We start from the raw sequence: 23,025 nt of genomic DNA on the forward strand, positions 1-23,025 counted from the left end.
ATTTGCATAATCCTCCCCCTCCTTCTCCTTCATCCTCTATTTGCTTCTGTTTTCCTAAAACCCCTGCCCAGTCCAGGCTGTTCTCTCTCCTCCATCTCCTGCTTCAGTATCTATAGCCTCTTCAGTAAATGAAACTGGCACAGAAACTACATATTTAGAGGCTGATAAAGAGAAATAAATAACGAGAACTTAATTCAACCTTCTTTGTACAGTAGATCTTTACAAGCTTGTTTGAGGGGATTTGAAATGGGTTTCCCCATTTCCCAAATTGTTAAGACACTGTTTCCAATATAAAACATAATGCAATGACCCCTCGATAACCTTGAGTCAAAAACAGTGCAATGACTAAATGATAATATAATGTTTAGGCGACAGTGTGCAAAAAATGTAAAGCATAGTTATTGTTAAAAAAAGAACGACATCAACAAACACCAACTACATCAACTTGAGTATAGCTGTATCAAAAGTCGGCCTTTGCTGGATGTCACTATTTTCTTTTACATAAATAAATTAATTGGCCCAATATGGAAGCTTTGATAAATTGTTTCACAATATAACGATGCTATTTCTTATAAGTAGCTAGGGCTGAATTAGCTGCTATATTGTTATCACATCAATATCTTGATATGAACATTCAAGATATTAGTATCTCAAAATCAACCATATCAACATAGATTTTCCTCGCTCGTAACTGCATGTACGGCTAATTTTTTTTATGCTTGCTCTTAAATGCAATGCTTAGACAGATAATCACGGATTTAGCCGCTTCATACTCTGCTGCGAACCGCTCCAGTGAGAGTTGGAGAGCACGGCTTGATGAAGCCAACAGAACCACATCATCTGCAAAAAGCAGAGATGCAATACTGAGGCCACCAAACCGGACCCCCTCTACGCCTCGGCTGCACTTCTGTCCATAAAAGTTATGAAGAATCAGTGACAAACCAACCCTCACCGGAAACGAGTACGAGTACAACTTACTGCCGGCAATGCGGGCCAAACTCTGACACTGGTCGTACAGGGACCGAACAGCCCGTATCAGGAGGTTTGGTAACCCAATCTCCCAAAGCACCCCCCACAGGACTCCCCGAGGGACACAGTCGAATGCCTTCTCCAAGTCCACAAAGCACATGTAGACTGGTTGGGCGAACTCCCATACACCCTTGAGGACCCTGCTGAGGGTATAGAGCTGGTCCACTGCTCCACAGCCAGGACGAAAACCACACTGCTCCTCCTGGATCTGATATTCGACTTCCCGACGGACCCTCCTCTCCAGCACCCCTGAATAGACCTGACTAGGGAGGCTGAGGAGTGTGATCCCCTGTAGTTGGAACACGCCCTCTGGTCCCCTTCTTAAAAAGGGTATCTCCACCCCAGCCTGCCAATACAGAGGCACTGTTCCCGATGTCCACGTGATGTTGCAGAGGCGTGTCAACCAGGACAGCTCCACAACATCCAGCGCCTTTAGGAACTCCGGGCGAATCTCATCCACCCCTGGGGCCTTGCCACCAAGGAGCTTTTTAACTACCTCGGTGACCTCAACCCCAAATATAGGAGAGCCCGCCTCAGATACCCCAGACTCTGCTCCCTCATGGGAAGGCGTGTCAGTGGAATTAAGGAGGTCTTCAAAGTATTCTCCCCACCGGCTCACAATGTCCCGAGTCGAGGTCAACAGCGCCCCATCCCCACTATAAACCGTGTTGATGGTGCACTGCTTCCCCCTCCTGAGACGCCGGATGGTGGACCAGAATTTCCTCGAAGCCGTCCGGAAGTCTTTCTCCATGTCCTCACCGAACTCCTCCCATGCCCAAGTTTTTGCTTCTGCGACCACCAAAGCTGCATTCCGCCTGGCAAGCCGGTACCAATCAGCTGCCCAGGAGTCCCACAAGCCAAAAAGTCCCGCTAGGACTCCTTCTTCAGCTTGACGGCATCCCTCACCGGTGGTGTCCACCAACGGGTTTAGGGATTGCCGCCACGACAGGCACCGACCACCTTACGGCCACAGCTCCGGTCGGCCGCCTTAGCAATGGAGGCACGGAACATGGTCCACTCGGACTCAATGTTCCCCGCCATCCCCGGAACATGAGCAAAGTTCTGTCGGAGGTGGGAGTTGAAAGTCCTTCTGACGGGATTCTGCCAGATGTTCCCAGCAGACCCTCACAATACGTTTGGCCCTGCAACGTCGGACCAGAATTTGCGTAAGGAGACGCATGGCTTACAACCCGCGCTGTGTGTGTGTGTGTTTTAGTGAAGATCTTCCACGCACAGCAAGTCAAAGAAGGACTACACTAAAAGTACTAGACCTGTCTTGGTGCTCCCCAATCAGAGGCACAGTAGGGCGGGTTATCGTTTGATAAATACAATAGACACGGGAGTTTTTTTCTCGACTGAATACATTTTCATTGTTGTGGTAACTCCCGCCATGACCCAGCAAGCCGCTGGCAGTATGCCGTTTGCTAATGAGCTAGCAAGCTAAGGAGCTAAACATCTCACTCGACTGCAGCATAACACACAGGATTATGATTATGACTATCGCAAGGTAATGTTCTTTCTCAAAATTTTGAAAATATGGAAATTCAGACAAATTTGGACAAATTATTCTGGAAGTGGCCAGCACGTCGGACGACTGGTTAGCACGTCGGTCTCACAGTACTGGGGACCGGAGTTCAAATCCCGGCCCCGCCTGTGTGGAGTTTGCATGTTCTCCCCGTGCCTGGGTGGGTTTTCTCCGGGTACTCCGGTTTCCTCCCACATCCCAAAAACATGCGTGGTAGGTTGATTGAGGACTCTAAATTGCCCATACGGGTGGATGTGAGTGCGAATGGTTGTTTGTTTCTATGTGCCCTGCAATTGGTTGGCGACCGGTTCAGCGTGTACCCCGCCTCCCGCCCGAAGATAGCTGGGATAGGCTCCAGCACCCCGCGACCCTAGTGAGGATAAGCAGTAAAGAAAATGGATTGATGTTCTGGAAGTTAATTTTTATAGGTTGGCAGCTCTGATCCTGTCGCTTCGTACACAGAAAGTCCACCAACCCTTTTTCTGGTTTGGTTATGTGATGGCTCGCATAAGGCCCATTGAACAGTTTATCAGAATTAATGTAAAGGTACCAGTACTATATTTGCATTTGTTTTACAAAAAAAAAAAAAAAAGTATATTATAGATGCATTGTGTCATATTTTATATTTAGCGTTGCTGCACCACAGACATGTTTAGTCATATGGAAACAATTTGTTCTCCCAAATGCTACACTGTATCTCAAACTACCAAAAGGAATTGGGATACAACAATCTTCTACAGTAAACATGATCCGGGTGGAGAAGATGGTTTTGCTCTTGGCGTCTGACAAGAGACTTTTTTTGTACTCCTGCCATGATTCAGCATCAGTATAAAGTGTGACAGCTTTGGCTTTTTCCTCCCAAAGAGCAAGGCCTGGCTCTCTCTTCTGAGGTTGGAGCAGAGGCTCACAAATGTTGGTCAAATTCAGATTTCAGCCATGGTTTTAGGGCTTGTATTTATGTTTTATGTTTCAAAACGATGAATGGTACATTTTACATCTTTGTATTCAGCAAAGCAGTCCAATGACTGGAATGGTTGCACAATACAATAGGATGCAAGAAGAGCAGTTAATTTTCTTGACTTAAAATTACCCCAAAAAATAAGTTGAAGCAGCCATTTTTATATGCGGGTACATTCTTAGTTTGAAGACGAGATACTTTGTCAATTGTCAAAAAAAATAAAAATAATTTGTCACCGCCATTACCAGATAACTAGCAACCCTTTTTGTCAATGTCTTTATGTCTTAAAAGTGTTCTCTGTCACTTGACTGTCTGTTGTCGTACTAGAGCGGCTCCAATTACCGGAGACAAATTCCTTGTGTGTTTTTTGGACATACTTGGCAAATAAAGATGATTCTGATTGTGTTATGGTTATTTTCATCTTCTTTTTATCTTCATCATGTTTCACCCTGATGTGACCAAATTTAAATGTGGCAGTCAATGCTTTTAAGGAGCACCGATGTCCTGAGTCAGTTACTTTGAGGTAGAAACTTTCCTGCCACAAAGTACCCGTCCTGAAGTAAAGTATACTCTGCTTTATCCATTGGCTTTAAAAGGTAGCCTATATAAAAACAATGTTGAGCTGTATTGAACTAGATGGGAAACTAGCATTTATGAGACCATAAACACATTGGCAAAATGTTGCTTGAGGTCTGTCCAGTTCTTCTGCACAGCCTGTAGTTAGATTGTAGCAGAAGCTGGCTGACTTTCCTTAAATATGAGCCACTGGCAACTCCAGCCTTGGATGTTTCCTCATCTCTTTTTTTGAAGATTGTTGTTCTGCAATTTGAACATCACTTTTCTTATATTGCGGCATACAATAGAAGCAATTCCAATTATGCATTCTAGCCTTTTGAGTTCATTCCAAACAAGTCGTTGTGAATCAAGCTGCATGGTTTACATTATATGTAGAGAGACAGACGATCAAATGGATGGATGGATGAAAGTTATAAAATCACAATAGTGAGGTTGTAGCTATAATGAATTTTAACCCCCACAATTTTTGAATAAGTGGAGATAAAGTGCCAATAAGTGTTTCTGTTTGGTTCAGCCCAAAAATATAAAAAAGAGGTGAATCTAGGGGTTCCAATCCGAGAGTATGCAGGGGTCCACTGTAGTCGTGAAACCATTTCAATTACTTACTCAAAGTAATATAATAATCATACTTGATTGCAAGTTTTTTTCACCATTTGCTCTCGCTTGTTTGTACGGAGGCAAAGCATCGCTTGTGAGTTGTGTTATCCTTTTCTCTCACGTACCACGGGACAGTTTAAAACGCTTAGCATCGCTTGATGTCCGAAAACTGCCATCAATCATCACTGAAATTTATGTGAACATTTCTACTCATGGACACTTCAACGTCTGAAAATATCACAAAAATAACCCCAATATTATGGATTTTGTCCATTTCTTTTCCATAGGTGCTCACTATACAGAAAAAGCTTAACATTACTTAATGTTCAAAAACTGCCATCAATTCGATTCTGATTCGGTAAACCATTCGTTACTGTCAACACGAATAATGAATCATGATTTAGAGGGTGAGTCCAAGCCCTAGTTACATGTAATTCGTTACTCCCGAACACTGGTGATTGTTATATAGTACGTTTACAACTCTCTTTACCAACCATTGTACAATTTGTAATGCTAATACTGATAATACTGTAGGACACTACGGCTGCTACTACTACTACTATTAATAATAGCAATAATAATTAGAGCAGCAAGCAGCTATGAATGGGCCCTCGTACCTCTGGCCACGTTGGGGTACTGTTACATTGGGTTATGGGCCTGTTGGGGATTCATAGAAAATTAATGGAAAAGGCATATTATTGTCATGTTGTAATGGAAATAGTTAATACGAATGTGAAATGCAGATGAAATAAAGCTATACATGTCAGGCTTAGAAAGTTCATAAACCTGTGCGTCTTGATAAAATTATGAATGTTTTTGTTGGCTAGCACAGAGGTAGAGGAGGTCTGATAAAACCCATCATACAGGCCACTTCTGGATACTCTGCCAAGAAAAAAAAGTGAGCTGGTAGTTTTGCTCTGCTCTGCCAGTATCAGTTTTTCTAGCTGCTGAGTATAACTGTCTAGAATCAGATAAGCCCCCAATGTCAAATAAGCCCAAGCACAGGAGAAGAGACACATTGACAATGGAGAGGCATTTTCAGAATCTCTGTGAAGCAGAAATCATTCCCATAGTAACATTTTCAGTTGCGGTGCAACAGCCTTAATTTACCTCAGTGTATTTTTTTTTTCATTTCAATTAAGAATCGTGTGTCTAGGCACACACGGTTTATATGTTGTTACTTTTGACTACCCCCCCAAATGAAAATAAATAAGAAAAATATGAAATCTGGGACTGTGAAACCATTTAAAGTATTTTGTGCCCTTTTTATGCTTCTGCAACAGCACACTCTAAGGACTTCTGTGTGAAATTTTGACAGCTACTTTACATTTTTAAAAAATGTATATTAAATATGGACCAGCTTCATGTTCAAATAGATTTTTTAGGATGACAATGAAAGTTGTGCTAATAGGATTTGTGTTATAAGAATTTGTTTTCATCTTTATTATCTATCCATCCATCAATTTTCTGAGCCGCTTATCCTCACAAGGGTCACGGGAGCCCTACTGGAGCCTATCCCCGCCCTACTGGAGCCTATCATCGAGCAGGAGGCGGGGTACACCCTGAACTGGTTGCCAGCCAATCGCAGGGCACACATAAACAAACAACCATTCACACTCACATTCACACCTACGGGCAATTTAGAGTCCTCAATCAACCTACCATGCATGTTTTTTGGGATGTGGGAGGAAACCGGAGTGCCCGGAGAAAACCCACGCAGGCACGGGGAGAACATGCAAACTCCACACAGGCGGGGCCGGGATTTGAACCCCGGTCCACAGAACTGTGAGGCAGACGCTCTAACCAGTCGCTCACCGTGCCGCCAGCCTTTATTATTTTGTATTGAATATTTTCTATTTCAATGAAATCAAGTGAATTCATTAAGTGCTGTATTTTATTTGTGAGTCAATCGCTTCCTTCCAAAAGAACTATCAACAATTCTTATGAAGCGCACATGACCTCAATTATATTTGTCATAATGTTGGATGTACTTCTCTTGCCGTGTGTGGAATGATATAACTCCACTGTGATTAACTCTTTCCATGAGAGATGACAGTTATCTGGAGAGGCAATGATGTGCTGGACACAAAAAAGAAAACCTTTACTGAAGATCATTAGTTTTGTTAGATGTGTGCTGCTCAATCATTCTGTGGCGTCCACATCTGTTTTTCAGACGGCTTTCTTTTTCTGAAGCTGTTCATCCCGTCATCTGTTGAGGCCTGGTGATAAGCAGCATTAAGACAGATATATTGGTCCTATTAGAGGCACTTCAATTCTGTTGCTCTACAGAAGTGATTTCAAACCTTTAAGGAGCGAACGCACATATTTTACAATTGGAAAATCTCACGGCACACCAAGAAACAAATATTGTTACAAAAAGTAGATTCACAGTAATTACTATATGTACTTCCTGCCATCTAATAGAAGAGCGTTTTTTTCTTCTGTCTCACTATGCCTTAGTGCCATAAATAGAGGAACAAATATACATTATTTGTTGTAAATGAATAATTATTTGAGCAGTTAAGTAAAATTTAATAATTTCCCACAGCACACCTGAAGATTGCTCATGGCACACTAATTTGCCATGGCACACTGGTTGGGAATCACTGCTCTGCAGGAAAGAGCAGGCCATTAACTTGCTGCTCAAGGCCACTTAAAGCTGCACACACATCTACTTGCAGCACACACACATCTGCATGCAAAAATGTGGCTAGCATTTCCATTGAATTTGGTGACATAAGCCTTCACCCAGAAGCCTTCTTCCCTGTTTGAGACAGCATTAGTTTGCAGAGCAACAATGTCTAAAACTGTATATGATCTGATCTAAATGTGACTCTTTTAGGGTGGGGGGGGGGCGGGGTGTTCACCTGCCGTCCAGCTCTTCCTCCTCTTTTCCAATCTTGATCACCACCCACACCGGCTCCTCAAAAATAGGTAGATGTTGTTCATTTGCGGCTTTTTTATATAGTTTTCGTTTACACAGTCATTATTGTCTGACTATTTTATGCGACAGAAACACAAAATGATCATTTTTAGTGAGCGATTTACAACTACGATCCACCCATTGCTCGGCATAATGCCTCATTTCCGTGCCGTCATTTTCGGTGCGCCACCAACTTGGCCAGTGCAGGAAATGAATCTGGCATTCACTAAATATAAAAAATAAACTATTGAAGAATACAGCAAGATGTTCGCGGATCTTACGGGCTTAATCAGCATTTTCTCATCTCCTCTAGTATTGGCTTGGGTGAAAATATATATTTTTAACAAAATAGTTGTGGATTTCAGCTTTAAGGGGGAAAAAAAACTAACTATTCAAAGTAACCTGGCCCTGTGTAAAAAAAGTAATCTCCCCTTTAACCTAACCACTGGCTGGGCCATCCTAAGCGGCAAAAACTCAAATAAAGTGTTTTCGATAATTAGCAATGAGCCTTTCACATCTCTGTGGAGATATTTTGGCCCACTATTCTTTTCAGAATTGTTTGAATTCAGCAAAATGGAGGGATTTCAAGCATGAATGGCCTTTTTAAGGTCATGCCACTGCATTTCAATCAAATTCAAGTCTGGACTTTGACTAGACCTTCATTTTTATTTGTATTTTTTTTAAGCCATTCCGAAATTGACTTGCACGTGTGTTTGGGATTGTTATCCTGCTGCAGAACCCAAGTGACAACAAGACAAGACAAAAGTGCCGGAGCGGCGCATGGAATGGACTGCTTGTATAAGAGTAGTAAAATCTGATCTTTTAGGTCCAGTGCGATCAGTTGTTTTTTTTTTTTTTTTTTTTTTTTTTTTTTTTTTTTTTTTTTTTTTCTGACACCGGATTTACGATCTCAAAGATCAAATCGGGACACCCATACTAATAACACCACATACAGATGAGAAAAAAAAACAAGTACCTAAATACATATGCTCAGATAACTGGAATGTTCATACTAACATTAATACGATACCACATGCATCTGTGCTCTCTAACAGCGATTGTTTATTACCATATTCATAACCTTTATATAATGTAACCACATCGTTTGGCGGAATATTGCAAAGCATATATCTTGAAGGCCTTCTCTAAATTGCTACTCAGTGCTCGGTTGAGAACTTAAAAAGAGTATGTACATCTGTGATGGTTAGTACAGGGAAGTCCTGTAAACACCGTGTGTAGAATAATGCAAAGTTTCAAAATTTGCAAATGAAGCCTGTTTGCAGTTGTTGTTTGTTTTAGGAGGTACTCCTTTCAGTCTCTTTTCGTGTATGTAAATTCCATGCTTTATAGGGTTTAAATCTAGAGATTGACTTTGCCAGTCTAAAGCCTTCTATCTCTTGCCCCTAATTAATTGCTTTGTTTTTGGCCAGCATGTTTTAGGTCATTATCCTGCTACATGATGAAGGATATCCCAATCAGTATGGTTGCAATTGGAACCATCAGAAATTCCCCAGGTTGGAACCATTAAGTAGAATTGTGCGATCTGTGTGAGTCCAACCAAATGATTTTCTTCCTGTTGTCAGTTGCTTATGGTGGTTTCATATATAAAGTATGTGGTAGGTAGACAATCATCTGTTGTAGCACAAAATACATGGGGCAAAAGGTTAAAATACAGTCCCTTGATTCCTGGAACGCATTAAACATTCAATTTGGTTTTTGAGTGTGTGGGTGTGTATTTGTGTATTTGTCAGTCTCGGAGGGAGGAATGCATTGGTAGCAAAGTTGAGTTAAGGATAATCTTTCTATGATAAGAGGGATCAAAGAAACCAGAGAGCTAATCAACCATCCAGGGATGTCCCTACAGATGCCCCTGCTATTGAAAAAAACAAGGTGTGCGTGTATTCATTTGTAAACACATGCTGTTAGAGAGGGCGAGAGAGAAATGTTTGCATGCATGTTGCATGCATGCTCTCACTCAATGTGCAATTGCTATTTAGCCTGTGATTTTTGTCAGTGCATTTGCATGATAACTTTGCTCTGTTGTCCAATTTAGGGAAAACATATTTTTATTGACAAGATGAGGGTCAAAAATCAAAATTTTGTTTATTTTTATTTTACAATAACAATAATTGGATGATATCATAAAAAAGGTTTATATATCTACTTACTTCCCAGGAAATGTATTGATAGACACAGTGTTTCAGAACAACAGCTCTGGTATGTTTTGTGTGCTTCTGTACCAGCACCAAAGTGCTTCATACATTTACTGCAAAACATTGCACATGAATATTACATATATATTTAACAATAAATAACTAAAATGTTGTCCAGGATGTATACGGGAGAATATGCCAAATCAAGTTTGTGCAATAGTATTTTGGTTAAGCTTCTGTAACAAAACAAAAAACAAGTAAAATGTCAAAATGTAAACCGAATAAAATATTTTAAACCCAATACATTTTTGTTCGTAACTACACACATTGGCATACAAATTTGGCTAGAACACTGCAGAAAGAAATATACTTGATGGCGTTCTTTATGTCTTGCCGACGTTTATTTGCTTTGTCATATGGTACATGTTTGCTAAATGATTCGGCGAGGGTTTTCTGAGTGTGTGGTGCAGATTTACTTATCCTTTCTTGAGCGCGGTCGTCGTGCTTGTGGACTCAACATCAACAAGGTTTTACATATTTCTCATTCTCAGGTTGGGAGGGTTACTTTAGAAATGTATTGTCATACAGTTACTCATTTCCTATGACGATGACAAAATGTGAGGTCATGACCACGGAATCTTTTTTTATTTTAGCAGCTGGTATTGGTAATAGTGTTTAAATAAGTAAAGCAGTGGGTGATCGATGACGGGATAGTGAGATATTTACCTACGGTGCGCCCGTAGGGCTATGCTAGCTAGCTCCTCCATTAGCCTCACCAGCAGTCAGAATGACTTTGACAGTACACAGTTTTCTTTGTAAATGTTATTATATATATTATATATATATGATCGAAACAGCACTATCCATTCTCTATTTTCTGTCTTTTATTTTCTGATACTTTTAAACTGGCCGTGTTTGGGAAGCCAGCATGTACATCCAATGGCCTGTGTCATTTTCCTGTTGGCCAACAAAAAAAAAGACATGCTTTCCATTGAGGTCCATAGCGACCATTCACCTACTTGTTCAGGTACTAAACTCCTGAAAAGGTTGCTCGGCCCCTGAGTTTGAGAGCGAGAGTTTATTTTGCTTGCCACTGAATCACGTGACGGAATCATGTCCGCTGATTCGGCGAATGAGGACTTTATGCACATCTCTCTTCCTCCTGTGCCGTCCATGCACCCGTTCTGTTGTTTTTTTCTCTCTCGAAACAGTATGAATACTCTATGATGTAAAATTGCACATCGTTAAAGCAACGTTCACGATGATATTGAAGTTGTCTATATATTTTCAACTGATTTAGGACAATTTTGCATCGCTTAATCTGAAAATGACATCCATTTCGCTTGTTCCGGTCAGTTTTTTTTTTTGTTAAGTTGTGAACAGTTTATTAATCAAATGTTACAAACTCTGCTTACTGTAGATTGACCATTGATAAAAGTAAGTACCTATAAATTTAATGTTACATCATCATTGTTCAGAATTCAGGGCATGAACCTCGACAGCGAAAATACCTGTACATGTAAACAAAAACATGGTCATCGTTCAAAAAGTTTAACAAAACCAATGTGATATTTTGATTCAGCACATCAAAACTGTCCTAAATGAGCTAAAATATATTAGACACATTTCTTGTTGACCAGTGTACTCCACCACTTGGCCTTCCTTCATCCATCCATCATCCATCCATTTTCTGTACCGCTTTTCCTTATTAGGGTCGCGGGCGTGCCGGAGCTTATCCCAGCTATCTTCGGCCAAGAGGCGGGGTACAACCTGAACTGGTCGCCAACCAATCGCAGGGCACACATCAACAAACAACCATTTGCACTCACATTCACATCTACGGGCAATTTAGAGTCGCCAATTAACCTACCGTGCATGTTTGTGGGATGTGGGAGGAAACCGGAGTACCCGGAGAAAACCCACACAGGCACGGGGGGAACATGCAAATTCCACACAGGCAAGGCTCGATTTTAACCCAGGTCCTCAGAATGGTGAGGCAGATGTGCTGACAGTCCTTCATGTGAAGGCTAATTCAAAAGATTTTTAGAATCAGATCTTACAATATCTGGATCACTTAGACTGTTCTCTGATGCCAAATAAAAGCACACTACTGTAGTCTATCGGCATAATAAATATGAGCCAGATGATCAATTTGGCTGTCAAATGAGTCGAGAACCTGGTTGATCAGATGTGAAGAGAATGTAGAGGGATTGGGCAAGCAGTTTCTGTATGATTGTGTCCCTCTCTTTGTCTTTGTCTTGAATAATGCAATATCCAAGCAAGGGTATGTGGGTCAGTGGGGCTTTACTTTACCCAGGAGACCAGCGCCACGCTGCAACACACACATTTAATTCACTCACCAAACCCCAAGTTGTCTGCCTGTCTGCCATGATGGTTAAGTCGCTGTGTGACGTCATGCATTTTTCATAAAGTCTGCAAAGCCTAGTCAATATTTAATATCTGGTATTGACAAGCGAGCCCAGTGGCAAGACGAGCTCCCCTGCTCCCGCTTTCATCCATCTTTGGGCCATAATTAAATTAGCTCTGTCTGCGCATGACAAAGAGCTGGTCATTAGACTATGAGTAGCTGCACTTATAGCGGATATGAAGTTAACCAGGAATGCGCTGAATTGTGCTCGTTAGTAATCAAATACTCGGATACAACTGTTTATTAACCGATTATTATTTATTTGGTGTTGTTTCATGATAAAACAAAACCAAATAAACTACAATAAGCAATATCACATGAGAGGAGGTGATGTACTCACTAACCTTTTTGAAACTGAGAGCTACTTTTTACAGGTACAGTAAGTACTGATTCTGCGAAGGGCTAATAGTTTGATATAAACTTCTTGGCTTCAGGTCCAACAACTTCAATTTCCAGTTATTCATACTACAGCTGCAAATAATGATTATTTTCACAACAGATTAAACTGATTTATTTTTCTCCCATAACATGATCGTGGCTCAGTTACTGGTTTGGACCATAACAAATATTGAAAATTATTTTTCAAAGTAAAAGCAGATGTTAACAAATGTCTTATTTTGATTAAACACACAGAAAACCATTCTGCTTTCATGGAGGATTACAGAAATCAGATATTTACTATTTAGAGGCCGCTATTTGAGGAGTTGGACAGTTTTAACTTAAAACAATGGCTCTAAATGATGAATCAATTGTCAAAATGACTAGTTGTTGTAAATTTTGTCTGTGATCTGTAAACACATTTCTTAGAGTGGGGAATGAATTCTCGCGCTTTGCAGAGGAAGCGCCAAATCTTAGACTAAGTTTCAAAGCAATCAGCTCACTTGGCATCGCTATCAGATGTGTTTACTGTATATATTGTACAGTAGTACTTTGACAGGATGTGACGTGACTATATGGTAATGATTGTATTTTATATGTTTTATCTTTATCTCCCTGTTAGTATCTTTAAATAAAAATATTTACTCGTAAATAACAAAAATATATAGAAAGTATGGGCAGGGGCGGGAGGACATTGCTGGCTAATATCCCCCGCATAACGCTGACACTGCCTCTACAGCAATCTGCAAACTCTCATTTTCGCTGTTGAAATCTGTTTACTTTTTCATGTGTTCACACTGACAAACTTGTTTGGCCCTGTTTGTTTGCAGTGCTTCCCACCTGCTCACCACTGGACTTCCACTGTGACAATGGCAAATGTATACGACGTTCGTGGGTCTGTGACGGAGACAACGACTGCGAGGATGACTCTGATGAGCAGGACTGCCGTAAGTGCTCCTCTTCACTATGTGTGTACATTTTTTCAATGAACTAGCTCCAATACTCTAATGCCAACAGCAATCATGCACATAATCACAAACCGATTGCAAAAAAACGTATCAAGCGGAACTATAATGACGGTTTCGATTGAGAATCAGAAAACTTTATCCCCGCAGTGGTTGCTGTGAGGTTGCTAACCTCTAAATTGTGTGCACGTTTGCTATTTAATACAAAAAACCTCTGAATTGGTTGCATAGAAGACTGCTATACAGTATGTATGCATTTGTCTGCTTATGTGAGCTGTCTTTTTATTTACTTTTGTAGGGCCTAATTACCGAATGAGAACAGTATCGACAAAGGCGTTTCAATATATTATTGGAAACTAAGTGGAACTTTAGTGCTTGTACGGTGCTGGTACAGAGCTGTGTCAAAAATACCAGTCTTAAAAAATCAGTAATAGATGCCTTCCCACCACCTTTATTGGAGGAACATTGTATTTGACCCCGGGATGGGTACAATTTATCCATTATCGATAAATGACCAGTAGGATTTTTTTAATCATCTGGAATATGTTCCATCTAACATATAAATTGTCTTGAAAAAATGTCAGAAAATGAATTATGTGTCAGTAAACCAACAATGGTAAAGTTGTTTTGGGCGAACTGGTATGTTGCTTAAACGGACTGCTGTAAAGCAAAAAGCAAAACTGTGTGTGGTGTGTGACCATTTCAAAGTAAATATTTTATAACCCCTGAGAGTGTTGACTCTGTGCAGCATGTACAGAATAAGGAGGCATAACAACTGTGCACTTCATGCATTTTATTGAACCCGCCCTTATTTACTAATGAGGACACATTGATATTGTTGAAATTGTTGGGTAAGGTGAACTGCAGCTTTAGAGGACACTGGCAAAAAAAATCCTTAAAGTTGGAGAAAATGAACCTGATTGCCTTCACTGGGATTATCTGGTCTTGAGATGTAAGACTACAGAAGGCTGTGTGATTGCTGGTTCTGTATAAAGATTCTGTTTAATCACTTTCTGGTTTAGCATACTTCCCCTGATGGTAAAAAGGGTCACCAAGTGCCCTTTTAAGATCTAATTGCATCACATACAGTATCAGCACAGATCAATATGAATTGTCTCCCTGCTCTCCTTCTCATAAAAGCTCCAACCCTATAGCCCTATAAATACCAGCATAACAGTGAGACTGAAAAAGCATTATTCCTTTATTATCAGCTTGATTTTCATACTTGCGGTAATGTACGTCTCCCACTTAAAGACCCTGCAAAATTAATTCAGAGATTTGTTTCTAAATGCATTAGACATGTTGTAAGATAATAGTTGAAAACCTGCAAAGACTGAGAGCTCTGTAGTACTGAATTGTGGAGATATAGCATTAAGTTAGCTAGCTAACTATGCCTACACCCCCAAAATGTATCTTCTCTGGATGTCACAATTTACAGAAAAGCTTTTTTTTTTTAAATTTGCAAGTGTTATATATTTTGTGTTACACAAGTCATTGTGTATGTAACTAGCAGAAAGTTTCAGTATGTACTCAGATGTCTGTCATTTACTGGGAGCCACAGGCTCCATGCCCTGTGCCGCTGTGTTGAGAAAAGGTTGCCTTTCCCTGAAGTATCTTTTTATGTGCAGCTACACACTACTCCAACACCAGGTGAGGAGGTGATGCATTAGACAAGCCTGGTGGTTGTCTGTGGTGTCAGCTCCTCTGAGCCTCCGGCAGCCTGTTAGCTCACGAGTTAGGGGGTGGTGACCGCCTCCCGTTAGGGTAAGAAAGCCCTGCGACGACTCTGTGGGATATATTCCCGCCACCGGAGGCTTTATGCAGATATATTTTCGCAGCTCAAACATGTAGAGATGTGTAAGGATAAGAAATATTTTAGACATAACAGTATGTGATCGACAGCTGACCATGGAAAAGGGCATAGTTTCAACACATAGAGCGGTGGGAATGGCCTTTTTTTTAATTTTTTATTTATTTATTTATTTATTTTTATTTTGAAGCCTCGTTTTATATACTTGGCAATTTTTTAATCATTTAAATTTTGCAATGTTGTTGACAACACTCTTCTCTGTGATGTTTCAAATTTAGTAGACATTCTGTATTTATTTTCACTTTAAAGGCACTTGCAAGATCAAGCAAAACAAAGTGCAATGTCTGATTGAGTGAAGCAGCCATATGCTTTTGCTCACAAGTGTACAAATAAAGACCCTGTGAAAAATGCAGCATTCAAGCATTCAAATGACCGTTTACTGTATACTCAACCTAATCAGGTATATTTGTAATTGCTAACGAGTGTATTATGCTTATAAGGATGGTAACATTACCAACTTACTATCCTGTTTTGACAAATTAGACCATGCTGCAAATTTAGTAACTTGTGGCAGAGCTCCATGTCCAGGTGATGAGCCCTGTCATCTACATCATTAACAGGGCAATATACTGCGGAATCCGTGTTTCAATAAAAAATGTCTTTTGCATTCTTCTCACATCTGGCAATGCCATTGTTCATGTGCCTGCTTACCTAAGCTTGGCTCTGCGCTCCATTTGTATTGTGACATCGGGGATGATGTTGAATGGTGATCATGGGATAAAGTGAGTCAGCTGCAGCACACATGTAGTATACAATAAAATATCTAAATCATTTGTTTTATTCAAGAACAAGATGTGTTTTGAACAAAAGCAATGTGCCATGTTGCAGTGGAGTACTTGCTATCAGTATTTGTGTGTGTGAAGAAAATATCTGCAACTGCCACTTTGTATCTGTGCGTCTTTTAGCTCTATTATTTACTAAGTTGAATTCTAACGACTGCAGAATTTGTAAAATAAAGTGACAAGCAACCATCCATCAAAAACATCGGCAGCTTTTAATTTTTCATCTTGCAGCATAAAATTTTGTCCCTCCCCTTTCCCCCAAACTACTTATTATTTAATGCATTTTCCCTGTTTTTTTCACCCTGTTTTTAGCCATGTTTTCCACCTTTTGGCACAGTGGTTTTATTTAATTATTTACAAACATTGACCTAAAGAGTCTGTCACATTCACACACACACACACACACACACACACACACACTCAAAAGGGATCTTATTGTTATTTGTTGTATGGATGTGTTTTGGGGATACATTAGTGATTTTATACGTTAAATAAATAATACAAGGGGAAAAAAGCATTAAACCACCCACTAATTCAGGAACCCTGGTAATGACTGTGAGCACCCTTTGCCCTTTGCTGTTTGGCAGCTGGATGAGTGATAAGGGTTTTGAGGGCTTGTCCACCTTTGACCTTCCTTTGTTTACCTCACTGATGGCAGCGGATAACACGAGCACGGGGCATTGGGAAAGAGGCTTTTGTTTTTGCACATGTGAAAATATTGAATAAAGACCAGTTAAATTGGGTTTTGATTAGGATTTTACTGTGACACATTGTGGGGGAAAAAATACTAAAGGGTTGAACGTATGCATGCGTGATAAAGAATAAGAAAACACTGCATTTAAATAACAAATTTGTTGACGTAAAACACATTTTGGAATTAAATATGCATAGAATTAGGAGTGTCAATAAATGCAGAAGGTATGTTTTATCATTTCATTCGCACGTTGTACATAAAATTCAATGTTCAGGTAAGTGCGAACAGACGTACCGGTGGTCACTCACTTAATAATAAAAAAAATAAAAATAGAATTGAGTATGTTTTTGTACCAAAAATTATGCACTGTCAATAGTAACTTTAATAACCTGAAAAGCCTTGTTTTGTATATGAATACATTTCATGAAAATATGATCTTTCCCCCCAACCATTTTGTAGTAGTTTTCATAGCAAAATATACCTATTTTAGTCTATTCAAGGCTCGAAAATTTTTTTTTTCTTTCAGAAGCAGTTTTGTGAATCATTACTTCATTGAGGAGCAACGTTCTAATTTTGACGAGCATTTTTTTGCAGGTTTATCACACAGGAACCTGAAGCAGGGGTTTTATTAAACAATGTAAATATGATAATATAATGGGGAAATAGAATGTAGGGCTGCAGCGACTGAATATTTTTGTACTCTAGTATCCTCCGAAACCCTCTTCTGTTTTGGTACATAACCCATTTTACCGCGTTATTCCTCTCTGATCACATTTGCCACTTTTTTCACCAACATGACTCAAAGTGTAGCCACTTACAGATCAGAGGCCATATGTCACACATTGACTATATTGAGCAAAACATTTAAGCACCCTGTATGCAAGTAATGTCAGTGTTGGGAAAGTTATTTTTTACACGAATTAGCTAAAAAAAAAAAAAAAGTTCAGTTCACCGTTCCAAAAATGAACTTGTTCCATAGTTCCTTAATTTCCCCTCAATATGTTGTTGGCGGGCTATTGCATTACGAAAATGAGGAATGTCCTTAATGTGCAAACAAAAACACACACAGTATGACAGGAATGATGGTGAAAATACACTGATAACTTGGCATTCTTTGCAGCTCTGGCTGACTATATTAACCAAATATTTGATCTGATCTATCCTCATATTACAAAACAAAATGAATTCCATTTTATGACAGCGTGATTGTCCAGTGTTTTAACTAAAGCATTCTGATACAAATATTTTTTCTAGTAATACATTTTTACAATTATATACTGATATACAAGAGAAGATATTCACTCCCATGTACGCAGTGTCCCTGAACGCACCTCGAACACTCACCAGCTGCTATGTAAACATGAATGGCGGCAGTGGCTGCACTGAATTGGTTGCCAAATATGGCTTTTATGATAAACCAAGACGCCGCGTGTGACGGCTGAACACACTATAACAACATACATGCAAATCGCCATTTTGAACTCAAAATAGGCCATTTACGTGAATCGTAAATGGCCTATTTCCCTCTGTGTGGGGGGGGGTGAAGTGTCACAAATAAAATGTCATCTGCTGTGTCAGCTCTGTGATAAAGCTGTCTGCACTATGTTCTTAAAATTGAGACCACAGCATATAAAACATAACCTTTAATCTTATGACAATTGCCAATTGTCAGTGTTTCTAAATAAATTAACAAACCCGACTGAGTGATTTAAAGTAGACACAGGAGGAATGCAGTTTTTGTCCACCTTACTGTTTTTTGAAGGATTGCAACATTTTTATGTCATGTATTTTCTCTTTCATGCTCCATTAGCCACAACTTATTATATTTGACCAACAGAATAGTCTTGGCTTTTTCTCAAAGGTGTTAAGAACCACAGGAGCTTACAAGGCTGTCGTCACAAAGTACGCAGCATAGTTTGTTCAGAAATAAAATTAAGTTAAATGGAGTTTAAAATACAACTTTAAAACAATTCAGTTCAATCAATTCAAACAATAATGTCAGTTGTTGTTAATTTAACTTGTATTAGGTGTGAATACATTTTTTAGTGTAATGATTTGTGAAAAAATATTTTATTACCACTCCTAATATATGTTGCGACTGTAGCAAGAGTGTATGACTTGACTTGCGACTTGCTTAAACCAAGTAATGACTTAACTCGTCTTGCTTGAAATTTAGTGGCAAATTGGTTGAATTTATTTATTTATTCCCCCCCCCCGCAGTGACTTGGGACTTGCTCGAGAGTTCGTTATGACTTGAGATTTGCGAGTGACTTCCACATATGTGACTTACTACCATCTGTTTATGAGGCACAAAATACGAATTCTGACTCGCAAATAGCGATGCGAGACCGCTTAATTCAGGCCTTGTGTATGACGTGTGTACAGAGACAGGACTAAATATTGAGTGCTGAGTGATTAGAACTTTATTGAACATATACTAACAATTCAACACAAAACAAAATGAAAACAAACAAAAAAATATCAGGCAGCAGTAGATTGTGTCCTTCGATACTAATGACTACTGACTAATGATGATTAATGTCCTTCGATAACTAAACGTATCGCGTCCTTCCCTTAATTCTGAGTACAGATTTGACTTAGATAATAGTAATGAAAGCGGAAGCTATTCATATAGAATATACTCTGGGTATTTAATAATAATGGGTCCATGTAACAAAGTCACAAATGTCAAGCTTACATAGCCAACTGCTCCATTATCATTTTATTTATTTATTTATGTATTTATTTTTTAAATACCTGATTTCTGTATTCAGTTAGGGACCACAAATTTTTCAGATCATTATCCAAGTCATTCCGCAAGTTAAGTCGTCTCACGGAGACACGTCTCTGTTTTATACAGTTTTATACATCTGTTCTTGTTACTGATGCACTGTGCAAGGCACTCACATATCCACTGAATCAGTTAAACTGAATGGTGGATTCGAAGAATTATGCAACCTCCACAGGGCATACAGAACTATCCAGCATATCATAGCTCTATGATCTATGATTCAGATGCACTCATTCCAGGACTGGTCTGTATCATGACACTCATGTTCCCAGTTGACTCAAACTTAGAAACAGCAACATGCCTTGAACGAGCTCAAACATCAAACTGAAATCTCTGCTCTTGCAATCGCTCTGTGTTTCTGTCTCCCTTTATCTGTTTGTCTCAGTGGTCTACCACACAAACACACATACACACACAACAATGATAAATTATAGATTGCCACCTGCCTTGGGCAATCCGTCATTGGTTTCACTTGCCTAATGTGTTTACTTTGCCCCAGGCTAGTGAAGATGGGATTTGCCATCGATTCAGGGCAGTTACTATATACTGTGTTTTTGATAATCCATTCACTATTTTAATCAATTGGGGTGTGATTAATTATAAAGCAAATTGGAAGAGTTTGGCTGAGTGAAAAGGTTCGAAAACAGAAACAATGTCAATGTCATGGTGCCAAAGGTTTACTTGAGTCTCTCTAAATACCTCATGTAGGCAGAGGCCATGGATGACTAACTGACTTACTGACTGTCTTGTATTTCCAGTCTCAAGGTTAACTGTCTTGTGAAATAGCACTTCCTTTTATATCGCAGCCAGGGTTCTTAATTAAGGCATAAATCAAGCTGTGAGACTTAGCAGGGGCAGCTGTAAATTTCAACTGGGTTTGCATATAAATCAAATGGGATTTTATTCAGTTTATTGATTTTTTTTTTTTTTTTTTTTTTTTTTTTTTAATGAATTATCTCAGCAATAAATTTCATCGAATGTCAGCGGGGCTCTAAACTTGATTCGATGGACTCTAGAATTTGCCCTGTAATGTGCGTGAATGTATTTGTTTAACTCTGTTATTCCTGTTAGGTTTTTATTTTTTCCTTGGTGGGAAGTTAAGGCAAGGCAAGCCACTGTAACACACACTAGATAATAGCAAAGTGTGTTCTCCAATAGAGCCAACTGCTTCTCTAATCAAAATATATAGTACAAACTCTGTTAAAATGTTACCTGAAAAAAACAGATGGGAGCATCCAAGTTGACGTTGCGCGATGCACGAGGTTGCAAAATGTGGAGGGCTTAATAACTGGAAGCTGCAATAGGTGAATAACAAGAGCCTGCTTTGAGTGACATCAGTGGCAAGGAAAGGATCGGCAGACCATCTTCAGCGGTTAATCCTGGGAATAGTGCTAGGGTCGAGGCACTGATCAGAGCGCATCATAGTCACCATTGAGGACATCACCTTCATGTGTCATCATTGATGACGTAACCTTCTTGTTGACCAGAGCCCTACTTTCACCTTTGTCGATTTGAAAATAGAACATTTTCAGCCACACATTACATATCATGTACGATATCTACTTTTGTAGATGTAGCTGTTGTACTGGCATTCTTTGTCCGCTTTATCTCCTGTGGATATATCTTTCTCCAGCTCCTCGAGAATGTGAGGAAGATGAGTTTCAGTGCCAAAACGGCTACTGTATCCGCAGCCTCTGGCACTGTGATGGAGACAACGACTGCGGGGACAACAGCGATGAACAGTGTGGTGGGTACACACACGGCAAACAGCATGTGGGAATATATGGGTTTATTTATTCAAGTGGTCTAATACTTCTGGTTTGTGTCCAACCAGACATGCGTAAATGTTCAGACAAGGAGTTCCGCTGTACAGACGGCAGCTGCATTGCTGAGCACTGGTACTGTGATGGAGACACTGACTGCAAGGACGGATCTGATGAGGAAAACTGCCGTAAGTATGTGTGCCCAAGATGATCAAAAGAGTGACGTGTTCCTTTCGTGCAACCTGTCAAGAAGAGAGTAGGTAAAGGCTAATTATTTAGTTTTCAGTTACTGTATAGTACTTCAAATTTGGCAACCGTATAAACAAACTACAAAGCTGTTTATCAAGGTGAGATGACCTTGACAGAAAATTCAAGTAAGGTCAATAGACATCTAGATTATAGACAGAAACATATAGTGATTACACCACATCATTCTTAAAGTAACTGAAACATCATGATAAATGGCACTTTCCTCAGAAGTTGAATGTGGATACTGAGAGCCATTGTGAGTGCTACAATGCAGCTCAATGCATCACAGTATGTCACTGATGGTGTAGTGGTACATTTGCCTGACTTGGTGCAGGCAGCGTGGGTTCAGGTCTCACTCAGTGACTGTGTGAATGTGATTGCAAATGGTTGTTTGTGTCTATATGTCCCCTGCGACTGACTGGCGACCAGTTCAGGGTGGTCTCCGCCTTCGCCCGAAGTCAGCAGGAGTTCAAACAGAATGCATGTATGGCATCACAGCATATAATGAATAACAAATGGGATGGCATCAGAGTGTTTTGATTGATGCTTGGTCATTGCCATATTTAACATTGATGCTTGGTCATTGCCATATTTAACTGTTAAGCAGAAGTAATAATTCACCCATTGTGTTTCAGTTGAATGCTATTATGCTGTTATGCATGAAAGAAAATGAGAACATATTCTACACAATAGCAATTAGTGTGAATGCTTCTCTCCATTAGTAGTCTATTTTTATTATTTTAAAATAGAAGTTTCCAAATAACTTTTGTACAAATGCTTAAACGCTTGTGCGTATGATCGTCAATCATCTTTTCCTTCATTTAATCTCGAACAGAACTTCAAAGTACTTCAGACAGTCAACTGCTGCGCCATACTTATCGTCATCTGTTTACCGTGTGTGTGTGTGTGTGTGTGTGTGTGTGTGTGCATGTGTGTGCGTGCAGCCTCAGATGTGATGGAAGCCACCTGCAGCGTCGAGGAATTCCAGTGCGCATATGGCCGCTGCATCCTGGACATCTACCACTGTGATGGAGACGACGACTGTGGAGACTGGTCGGATGAGTCAGATTGCTGTAAGATCTCTGTCATTGACACACAAACACATTTTAAACATCATCAAGGCCTCTTTATTAATCAACTACATTCATCAGATATTTAAGTATAGACATTGGAACCTAAGAAAATTTTTTTTTTTGGTCATGAAAAACGCCTCTTACAGATCCCAAGTACACATTGTTATGCTCAATCAACAATTGCCATACTATCTATAGTCAAGCTATTTAAGAGGTCTTTTTTTTTTTTTAGTCATAATGCAAATGATCTCAACACACAACAACATTCAGC

General features: G+C 39.7%; 1 protein-coding gene across 1 annotated transcript in view; it reads left to right on the top strand.

Annotated features, from left to right (window-relative positions):
- lrp4 (low density lipoprotein receptor-related protein 4) overlaps positions 1-23,025 on the top strand; it is a 122,963-nt gene that overhangs the window by 66,914 nt on the left and 33,024 nt on the right. The window contains 4 exon segments of the mRNA XM_061670097.1: positions 13,398-13,514; positions 21,303-21,416; positions 21,504-21,620; positions 22,626-22,754. Of these exon segments, the coding sequence (XP_061526081.1) occupies positions 13,398-13,514; positions 21,303-21,416; positions 21,504-21,620; positions 22,626-22,754 (477 nt within the window).

The sequence above is a fragment of the Phycodurus eques genome, chromosome 2 (assembly GCF_024500275.1).
Source record: "Phycodurus eques isolate BA_2022a chromosome 2, UOR_Pequ_1.1, whole genome shotgun sequence".
NCBI lineage: Eukaryota > Metazoa > Chordata > Actinopteri > Syngnathiformes > Syngnathidae > Phycodurus > Phycodurus eques.